Below are 11609 nucleotides of genomic sequence, written 5' to 3' on the forward strand. Positions count from 1 at the left end.
GAATCGGCGTTCTAAGCTTACAAATGGCTTAACGTCTATTACAGAGCTGATTGTGTGGCGATTGGAGAAAGAAAAGTATGGACAGGAATTGGAGGTTAGTACGTTTGAAAGAGACAGTACTTCTGTAATAAATTATTTCATCGAAGATCACACATGGTGCAGCAAGCCTCTTGCGTGAGCTATGAACAATCACTGCGCCACCGTGTTCCCATGTTTAATAACATGCTTTCATTCCGATCATCATGAAAATGATATCACGTATACATCTCAGTATTTTAATTATTCAGAGAGCTGTAATCTCTCGAATGGAATGCATTCTGTGTCCTGTCGGAGAAAGAGAAAGAACAGAAGCACGTAGTGATTCACACACATAGAGCACATAGAAGATCAAACACAGAAAAAAGCATTTAACATGCTACTTGAGAAACTAGTAAAATAAACGATTTTAAGATGAAGTTTATAATGTTCTACTTTAATGGCAAAATAAACTACGTGATTAAAGTGGAAATTTCGAGATTAAAGTTGACATTTCGTGCTTTTTTCCCCACTGTGTGCCTTTTTTTTGTTTGTACCCTAATAGGCTTTCATATGACACTCAGACGGTGGGCTACGACTCGCCTTTTCACAGCGACTTTGATATGTGATTTCTTTTTTATTTCGGGCACTGTGCGACTTTGTGAATTTGATCTTTCGAGTTTTTCCGACACTCTGTCACTCGATCAACTTTCTTTTGTTGATAATACCACTGTTTAAACCAACAAATAGTAGGTTTTTCCTTTGCCTCCACTTGGTATTCGCTGAAATTCTTATATTTTCCCCTGTGCTTTTCCCATTGTCTTTTCACAGAAGGCTATTTATATTGATTTGCATATTCAAAGAGGCGTAATTCTGGGAGGAGTTGGGGCGGGACAGAAGGCGCGTGCACGTGCGTTACTTTTCACGCTGATCGGGATTTATGTAGTGGAAGAACGTGAAAGTATGCGTGCGCACAGATTCCTGCATCTGGATTTTTCTGTGCGTACGCACAATCCCGCTTTTGTGCTTACGCCATGTTATAGTGTGAGTTCTACGCACGGCGTTATACATGAGGCCCCTGGTGACCTGGGTTCGCTTCCCGGGTCCTCCCTGCGTGGCGTTTGCATGTTCTCCCCGTGTCTGCGTGGGTTTCCTCCGGGCGCTCCAGTTTCCTCCCACAGTCCAAAGACATGCTGGTTAGGTGGATTGGCAATTCTACATTGGCCCTAGTGTATGCTTGGTGTGTTTGTGTGTGTCCTGTGGTGGGTTGGCACCCTGCCCGGGATTGGTTCCTGCCTTGTGCCCTGGGATTGGCTCCAGCAGACCCCTGTGTTCGGATTCAGCGGGTTGGAAAATGGATGGATGGAATTTTTGTCTGTCTTTTTTAGCGGTGTCTCTGTCTCTGCCTCTCAGGCCATGTTTGTCATTCTGCTCGTCTGGCAGGATTTAGGGGTAAAGACCTGACTGTTTAGCTCTTTCCATTTTGTCAGCCATCTTCCTCTCTATCCACTTCTTTTTACAGGTCTGTTTCACTTTTGTCCTGAAGAGATGTCTGTTTCCAGCTCATTCAGTTTGTCTGTTTGTCTTTTCATTTGTCAGTCTCGTCCTCTGTGCTTGTCTTGTCTAGTTTGGTGTCTTTTGGCCTGCCTACTTATTTGCATCCAAGTCTTTTTGTCGATGTCCTTCATTCTGCTGATCTGCTTGTCTTTTGGGACATCTGTCTGTCTCCTTCTTTTCACTTAATGTGATTTTCAGTCGTTTAAACTGACATGGTCCAGCTATAAGATCAGCAACTGCAGTCGGCAAGTCTGACATGACCCACAACTAGAAGTCATGTAATGTGACATCAACTTAAGAGGACTGGCAATGATACAGAAAACCTCTTGACTGACAAATAGTAGAAAATGGTCCTAAAGGCTATATCATATCAGATGACTTTTCAGGCAATTTTCAGAGATAGCCTTCATTTATATAATCTTAGCCAGTCAGAGGCAGTCGTCTGTGCACTAACATGAAGCTATGTTAGTAATGTGACATTCCCAAAGACTGAGATCAACTAGTACAATGCATAGAATATAGCGCCTAGGGAAAAGGAACACGAGTATATTGAACCTTACAAATAGAAGAGAAGCTTGTCTGTCTGCTGTATCATGTTTTATGTACTAAAACAGAATGAAAAAAAGAAAAATAGGAGCCAAGACTGTGGCTTAACACACCAGAGCCACTAACCCTTCATACAGCACCTGCACAGCACTAGCTCCATCAGGCCACACAGGGGTTGTGGACCTTACAAACAGAAGAGAAGCTCATTTGTCTGATGTCTCACATTTTACATACCAGAACAGAATGGAAAAAAGAAATAAAGTGCAAAGATTGCTGGTGAACTTGCTGCAGCTGTTAACCCTTCATACATCCCCATCTTTGTCAGGCAGAATGCTACTGACTGTTAGAGAAAGGGGTGAGAACGACAGTACTGGAATATTGGCATTCAGTTCGTAAATGTTAAATGGGCTGTGATTTTTGGTCAGGTAATTTGACATGGTGCAGCAACAAGATTAGCGACTTGGATCGGGAAATCTGGCAGATCCCATGTCAAGTAATGTGACATGGCTTTAGTCAGGATAAATGGGACCATGTTGTTAATTTAAGACCGAGGTCCAGGATCACTATCATTTCAAGCCAGTCATGTCTTTCTAGTCTATAAGGGTACAATAAATAGTAAACCATGGGGATGAGGGGGACTGTGTTATCCTTTTCAGATACAGAATTCTAGCGTAGTTTCCCTGAGTGTATCCAAATAAGCCAGAGGGGGAGACTGAATTTAGAGTTGTGAGAAGAGCTGGAGTGAAGGCTCAATGGACCATGAGAGAGATGGAAGGTGACAAAAGGGAGTGTCTGAGGGGAATTTGGAGGTGGATTAGTGAGTGAGCTACCCCAACAGCCAAGCAGTTCTTCAGGCCTTGCCTAGGAAGTCTTAAATTTGAGGGCAAGGCCTCGTGAGTCAAATGAGTCAAATCCTTAATCCACAAAGCATCATCCAAAAAGGAAACAGACAGGTGGTCACACATAGGACAGCTGGACAAATCTGAAAAATGGTAAAGTCAAAAGGCAGGCAAGAGGCCAATAACTGGAATCAAAGCAAAAAAGCTGAACACTGGGCAAACAAATCCACAATCGAATAAAACAAAGCAAACCACCACAAAACAGAGCATTCTAAACAAGGAAACCAAATGACTAAACAAGGAGAGAGCTCTATATGGATTTTTGTGAGAATACACAAAAGCACATTCCATCCTCTTCCAATTTACGTCCCTTGTCCCTCCATCTTGTGACTGTTGTATATGGCATAGAGCAAGTAGCACAGATTGGTGGTCAGTCAGCCAGTCATTGTCCAACCCGCTATATCCTAACACAAGGTCACGGGGGTCTGCGCCAGGGGCAACTGATGCATAAGACTAAAGTAAGGGCTAATGCTGAATCCTCTCTCCATTCCTGTCACTGAGTGAACCATAAAATGATATTTTTATGTTGTTATTTATGCCACTGCTGTGGATTTGGTTTCTGTTTAAAGTACAGTGGTTACACAACCACACAGTCAGGGTAAGAGATGTTTACAATGACACAAAAACAGAATGAAACTCAATGAGAAGTCCACATAAATATAAATGCACAACTTCAGAACAAGCAGCAGGTGAGGCACTCTTTCCTAATGTAAGGCTGGGTGGGCTGCAAGAGAATAGCAAGTGGATTTCTTCACCGAAGCAACCAGATTCAAAAGCCAAACGCTAATTAGATACAGATAATATATTGCCCCTTCTAGAAAATGTGATTGGATCTAATTATAGAACACAGACTCATCGCCCTTAAACAGCAGCTCTCCGCTTTTATTTAATTTCAGCTGCCAAAAGCAGGCAGACTTTGCCTGAGTGGAGTAAAGCTATGTTTCTCCACATTTTCCTTCGGCAGAGTGACATGCAAAAACTGTTGTATTTTCATTCCAAATGAATACATTATTAATACTTACTTATACTTTAAATGAATACTTTCCCCTTGGGGATTAATAAAGTATCTATCTATCTATCTATCTATCTATCTATCTATCTATCTATCTATCTATCTATCTATCTATCTATCTATCTATCTATCTATCTAAAATATTATACAGTAGCTAATACATGACTATAAATATACCCAGCAAGGAGATAAGTGGATAAAAAAGCGTTTGTGTCCTTTATCCTTTTTGTGCAAAATTTTTGGCTCAGCAATAAAAAAGAGTCATTGTCCATCTGAACAGCCTTGGCATTTTGCTTATTTCTCCAGCCCATCTGTTCCATTTGGAGTCCAATGGCTGAATCTGAGACAGCAAGGCAAGACTAGTCCATGAACAGACAATGGATGATTACCTGTCCTTCAATGTCATGTGTTTTGGACAGTGGCCTTTCAGCTTAAGGGTGAATCAAGGACATCAGTAGAAATTAAGGGGAAATGCATTTAGGACTGAAGCCAGGAAGCACTTTACGCAAAGAGCTCTAGGGCTCTGGAACAAACTACTGAGATATGTAGTTTAAACAGAAACTTTGACAATCTTTAAGATGAATCTGGATGAGATGCTGGGATAGCTTAGCTCTTAACTAAACAACTGAGTGTGATGGACTAAATTGTCTCCTCTCATTTGTAAAATTTCTCACATTATTTTCTCATGTTTCACAGACAGTAGTTGCAATAAATCCCACTAGATGTCAATGATTCTGCAGTCAGTATGACAGAATCCTTCAAATTTTGGGGAACAGCTATCACAAATACTCTCAGCTGGGAAATTAACACCACTTCCATCACTAAGAAGACTCAGCGGAGGTTGTACTATTTGCACCAACTAAAGAAATTAAATATTTCCCAGTCAATAATAGTACAATTTTACAAAGCCATAATTGAAAGTGTAATCACATTCCCCATTGTTGTCTGGTTTGGTTCAGCAATGGCACATTTCAAAAATAAATTGCAGTGTGTTTTGATGTCTGTTGAGAAAATACCTGGCTGTGCTCATCCATCTGTTGCTCATCTGTATACATCTCATGTCATTAACCACGTCAAGAGGATCACCTCAGACTCATCTCACCCAGGTTATCACTTGTTCCAAAACTCCCTTCTGGTAAATGTTTCAGGTCAATTAAAGCCAAAACTAAAAGACACCTAAACCTTTTCTTTCCAGTGCCATTGCCCTCTCAAACCAGTAATCTACCCTGTCTTCTTTGTATATTCATGTGTTCTGTCATATACTACAGTATATGAAAGTGTGTCTGTACAGTATATGTACATATATGTGTGTGCATGTGCATACACACTGCACATTCATATGTTCACTTGCTCATCATCATTTGCACATTTCTTTTATAATTGCACTATTCTGCAACTTTGTATTACGTTTTTCTTTTTTTTATTGTATTTATGTTATTTGTATGTTACAGACAGCTCCAAATCTACAAAGTCAAATTCCTGTACATTAAGTGCTGGTGTATAAAAGTGATTCTGATTCTTATGTTTTTAACTCTAATTTCACTTCAGCAACTTTTGTTTGGTCAAAAACTGGAAAATAAAAGTTTTGCATTGTGTGTTGGTTTTATGTATTAAATTTTGTTTATAAGTTTAATTATTATTTTGAAATTATTTTTCAGATTTGAATATATATATATTTTTTAATTATATCAGTGAAGTTGAACCTTGAGGTTTTGTGTGGCGATCAAATTAACTTGAACTTTTGAGCCACTAGTGAAGGTAATGATCAGCCTTTATGGGTCTGTTAGGAGGCCACACAATATTTTTGTCATGTGTGTGACTCAAAATCACAACCAATGGTCTCACAAGTCTTCTGTTTGGGAAGGTTGTGGATGACAACTGGTTGGCAGGGCACATTAGGATAAATTTGGCATCCCAGTTGGACCAATTCAGAACACTCTCTGGATAGAATTCCAAAGACCTGTCAGAGAAAATAAAGAAGTTGTTTTAAAATCTGGGGACCTGGAAATACTCTGTCTAAGCTGCTCTTCCACAAGTCAGTGCTATCCATCTTTGCATCATTTATACAGTCATTATGCTTAATAGCTTTTCCTGCATGAGATATATATGCCAAAGGGTAACTTAGAATTGACTAATACTGCTCACCCCCCTACCACCATGAATGGTTTTGTGCCAGAAACTTGGCTTTAGACTTGCCCAGTGGATTGCAGATCCAAATAAATCACTCGGTAATACAGAGCTACTTAATTTTTCTAGGAGACATCAGATGGACAGAAGGAATCTGCAGTGGAGGCCAATTTTGAAAGCAATATTTTCCAGCATGAAGCCTTGTCACTTACCTTGGATAAGCTCAGCTATTCCTAAGCCTTTTCTTTTAAAATTTGTTAGCGCTAGTACATCAAGTTCAATTTTCTGAAATGGCCAAAATATTGGCTTTCATCACTTTAGATATTGTCTGATGAAAATTATTTCCTAAGCATTGAAAAGAGTGACAAGAAAGGCATACCAGTTTCCAAAGTCTGACATTACACCGTAGGTGAAATCTCACTTTCAGTTACCCTTTTGTAGCTCCACCTTGCAGTCCCCTCTAAGTCTAGCACCAAGCAAGACTGGCCTATCATTCCAACTGCCACACTGTCCATCTGTAAGATCTTCAGTTTAGTCCACACTGTCCTCTGGTATAGGGTAGGGAACACATCTGATGGCTTTTTAGGATATGTGACACAAGTGTGTGGGTTCTGGAGGGCTGGACTCAGTGTAATCAGGAGGCTCCTTTAAAATTAAATTGCCGCCCCACTCACAATAGCATTTTGTCAGCCATAAGTTTTATGATTATGATTTAGTTTAACTATTTTCAAGTCTTCTTAGATCTTAGTTATGTGTTTTTGGGTCTATTAAGTTATGTTTTGTAGGATTCGGTTCTGTCATTGTTTTTCTTTTTGGTTTTGTTCTAAGTTTACATTTTTTCACATATAGTGTTTCTTTTCCCATTATGCCATTTTGCTTTTGATGGGCCCTGCTATTTTGTGGACCTTTTGTATTTGCCATGATTTGACTTTTTATTCCCCATTTCTTATACTTTTTCCTTGACCTCAAAAAATAATTGAAACTTCATTCTGGGAGATTCAGAGGCAAAAGAATACTGTGGAAACATTTGTATCTGGATTTAATGCCTTTTTAACATCATTATATTTAAGACACATTTTTCTGCATCACCATTTTGAAATAGTTGTTTTGATGATTTCTTACAGTTATTAGGCAGGGCTACCTACCAGGAGTGTGAAATGCTTGACATCACTTCTGGAATAATTGAAAAAGTCAGTGTTGTTTGTGCACATCCTAGATTCTACAAGTTTGTGTGGATTCAGTTTAAAATGTCACTAGCGTTACTTTTCTGCATTCATTTTGATCCCTGGTTGTGAAATATTTTCTGTCTTTTTGACCACAGTTTTTCGTTTACCTGTCGGCTAAGTTTATATGTATATCCTGGTTTCTGACTCTCTTGCTACACCCCTGACTAGGATTTTGATTGTGCACACTGAGCTTGTTTTATTGATTCTTGATCTCCAAAATAGTTGCCTTTGGCACTTTTGTACTTTTCCATTTCCTTTTAAAACTGCCGCCAACCCTTTGCAGTTAGCACACTATTCAGTTTCTAGCCACATTGCTATGACGGGATCAATAGAAGTACATAGCATGTGGCGCCATTGTCATAATGATATAAAGGTCAGTGTTTTGCACCTCAAGGTTGTCCAAACTTGTGGATACTATCATTATAGTTCTTTGGTTTATTAATGTCTGGCTTATTCCTTTTGTTTAGTGTTTTGGGATTGGTGCCTTGATTTCTGATCTCATGTTTTTTGCCACTAGTCTGTTTTCTGACTATGTTTTCATCTCCTGGTTCCTGAGTCTTTTCTCCTTGTGGCCCTGCCAAATTTTCATTTTCTGGCAACACAACAAGACCTGTGGAAAGCTGTACTGCTGCCAGTAAATAATAACAAACTTGCTATTTTGTGATGCACTTTATTGAAAATTTTACAATAGATGAAGCCAACCTTAATTGATTAATTGAAACTTTGATTTAAACAAAGGACACAAGAAACCTGCCTACATGGTAGTTTATCTCTCACTCTTTGTAATGCCAATATGTTTGCCCCTTATTTAGTAGTAGTGCTTACTGTGAAACACAAAGCCTCTTGGAACCTCTTGGTATAAATAATGGACAAAGCAAGCCACTACAGTAAAAACTTTCCCCAACCCCCTTGTGTATTGCCACTGTACTTTTTGCTGCCCTCCACCTGTCAAAGCTTTTTGTGACTGTGCCAACTATGAAGGCATTATATTGAATCAAGGTTGTTTGTTTAATGGATTGATATCAGTGTGCCAAAGCTCCGGAAGTTATGTCAATTGCCATGTTGATTTCTTGCATTACCATAGTTCGACTTACTCCTGCAGCAAGCATGTAGCATAGCTAGAAAATTAATACAAGAAACGAAATGATATGTAGGAAGTATAAAAAAAATGCCAAAAAATTCCACCTCTGCATCATCAGGCATTGCCAGATGAAATGAACCTCACACCAGCAGCAGCAGCAGCAGCTCTTGAGAATCTCATAATACCTATTACTTCCTTTTCACCTCTTTAATCCTCAAACTATAAAAGTCAACATGAAGACATTTTCTTTATCCAGTACAAAGTCACTATGATTCATATCCTAACACAGCAGCACTAGGTGCAAGACAAGAACAAACATTGCACAGAATGCTAGTCAAGTGCACAAAAAACCACAACAAAAAATTAGTCCAAGAATAAAACCCTCAGAGGCACAAGGACAAAGAAAGAGAAAGATAATTGAACTCAGGTCCTTGGAGCTGTGAGGCAGCAGGCTAACCACTATGTAACTTGGCCACCACATCAGATAAATAAATACATTACAGATTGTAATGGCGATACCCATATTCCCATAAATCAACTTAAACTTACATGGCTGTTGACAAGCAGAGAGTTTTATTGTCAAATTGAAAGACTCTGTCTTTAGGTCTGTGCAATCAGAGTTTCAGAGTAAAAATAATTAAAACTCACTTTTCTCCCAGGTTCTCAGGGTTATGGCTATTTATGTAGGAGCTGTACTTCACAGTGCAAGGATCCCTGTACTCATTCCTGTACAGTCTGCACGTTCTCCCTGTACTCATGTTGGTTTACTTACATATTCCAAAGGCATGTGTTCAAGTTAGATAGATAGATAGATAGATAGATAGATAGATAGATAGATAGATAGATAGATAGATAGATAGATAGATAGATAGATAGATAGATAGATTTGCATAGTTGCCAGGATTAGATAGATAGATAGATAGATAGATAGATAGATAGATAGATAGATAGATAGATAGATAGATAGATAGATAGATAGATAGATAGATAGATAGATAGATACTTTATTAATCCCCAAGGGGAAAGTATTCATTTAAAGTATAAGTAAGTATAAGTAAGTATTAATAAAGATAGATAGACATTTACATTGCACTTTTCTAGACACTCAAATCTCTTTATATAGACAGTCATGGAGCAAACACCGATGTGTAGCACCCACCTGGATCATGCGATGGCAGCCATTCTTGCACCAGTATGCTCGCCACTCATTTGCTATTAGGTGGTGAAGGAGTGAGAGTTAGTTAACTAATTAGAGACAGAGGATGATTATGGGGCCATGGTAGGCAATATAGCCAGGACATTGGAGTACACCCTACTCTTTTCAAAGGATGCTTAGGGATCAAAGAGTCAGCACCACAGTTTTACATCTCACCCTAAGGGCAGCACCATTTTTACAGCTAGTGTCCCCATCACGGTACAGACTACAGAGTGAGTGCCCCCTGCTGGACTCACCAACATCAATTCCAGCAACAACCCAAGCTTTCCCTAGTTGATCTCCAATCTAAGTACTGGTCATACTGGTTAATATTCAGTAAACATGCCTAGCTGCGGGTGGATTACCGGCTCTGATGTACAGGTGATATGGCTGCTGATGCCCCTGTATGAGAGAGCATGCTTTGCAAAGGGGCAGGCCATCTCATCCAGAATCGGGTACTGAGCCTATTTCTGTTGTGAGAGACTGTGGTGTATAAAGTGCATCCACAAAATGGATGGACACAAGCAGTTAAGCAGTTTAAACCTAGCATGTATGCTATGTGTTTAATCTTGGTGATCTCACATGTACCAGTGGTTGTGTACAGTATAATGTTTATAAAACAGCACATGCAGAATAGTAATTAAGCACATCCCTATTTTTTTGTCCTCCTGTGTTGGTATACTCGCAATTTCTAAAGCTTTATTAACAATATCTTTCACGTCATACCTTAAAATCCCGGTGGACAGATTCGGAGGAACGAGGGGCTGCACTGTGTGTATTCGACCAAATTTACAAGCCCGTTATTTCTGCCGCTGAGCAAATTAGATTTTTCCATAAATAGCATTTAATAATAATAGCCGAATTGCGCCGCCGATGAGTGCCAGGTGGTGATGTGTTACATAAGAGAATATTAGCTTCATTAAAGGGCTGCAGTGCCTCACTCCCAAGTGCACACAGAGGGGATTTACTCGTGCTTTCTGCTGCACATGCAGACCTCAGCGCCAAACACCGAAGCTGGAGACTCCCCCGGCTCCCCTGCCCGCACTTCACGCACACACACGCGCGCAGCAGAACCAACGGCAGCGTGGCGGGACCTCTTCACACTTACCCGCTTGCATGAGCTGGCCCTGGCGTCCGAAGACCTGGGAGAAGGTGGCCGAGTTACAGGTCAGAGTGCTGTCCATGGTGTCCTGCGGGAGGTGTACAGTACGGTTCATGTGGGACACTTGGCAGGGGGGTGGGGGCAGGCTGTCTCAGGTGGGCTTCCTTTGCCACTTTCTGCAGCTTGGGAGATTGCGTGCGGGTTAAAACTGGCGAGAGACGTCCATTCAAAGTAGAAGTTCCGAATAAAGCGCTCAGCGACAGTTCGTGACTTCCCGGGGTCTGCTGTGCTCTCCTACCGTCACTGCCCTCCAATGAAGTGCCCCTCTTGAGATGCTCCAAACGGGTATGTTTCAAACTTGATGGTGCCACAAGGGGCTTGAACGCAGCTCACGTCTCCAGGCCATGAATGACTGAGAAGTCGAAGTCTGTCTCACGGTGGATGTGTGCAGCTTTGTGCCCGGTGCTGCTGAGTGAGTGTGTGCGGCTTCAGAGACGGAGAGCGGGAGCGAGCAGAGAGGGAGGGGGTGAGGAGAGGAGAAGAGGAGGCGGCTAAAGCCACTCACACACACAAACACACACACACACACACACACAATCGGTGCATTTCATTACTTGCCGACTTTACCTTGCCTTTCGCATCGTCCATCCGTATCATTAGCACGCATCATTTGGGGAAGCTTTTCCAGCCTCTCCAAACAAATCTCCTTTAAATTGAACTGAAACTGAGCTGGAGAAAAAAAAGGATACAAGGGGTATAAAAGGAAAGAAAGAAAAGACCGAGGAAGAGTCAAAAAAACTATGCAGTCGAGAAAAGAAGGAAAGGGGGTCCCCGTGTCATGGGTATGAA

General features: G+C 40.7%; 1 protein-coding gene across 3 annotated transcripts in view; it reads right to left on the minus strand.

The window, feature by feature from the left end:
* kaznb (kazrin, periplakin interacting protein b) overlaps nucleotides 1-11227 on the minus strand; it is a 645457-nt gene extending 634230 nt beyond the window's left edge. For 2 of the 3 annotated variants that reach the window (XM_028807799.2, XM_028807798.2), the window contains exon 1: nucleotides 10767-11225. In XM_028807799.2, the coding sequence (XP_028663632.1) occupies nucleotides 10767-10875 (109 nt within the window). In that variant the 5' untranslated portion in view covers nucleotides 10876-11225. Of the gene's footprint in view, nucleotides 1-10766 lie in introns of all 3 variants that reach the window. The other variant, XM_028807801.2, reaches the window with a different exon arrangement.
* Nucleotides 11228-11609: the final 382 nt, after the last annotated feature.

The sequence above is a fragment of the Erpetoichthys calabaricus genome, chromosome 8 (genome assembly GCF_900747795.2).
Source record: "Erpetoichthys calabaricus chromosome 8, fErpCal1.3, whole genome shotgun sequence".
NCBI lineage: Eukaryota > Metazoa > Chordata > Cladistia > Polypteriformes > Polypteridae > Erpetoichthys > Erpetoichthys calabaricus.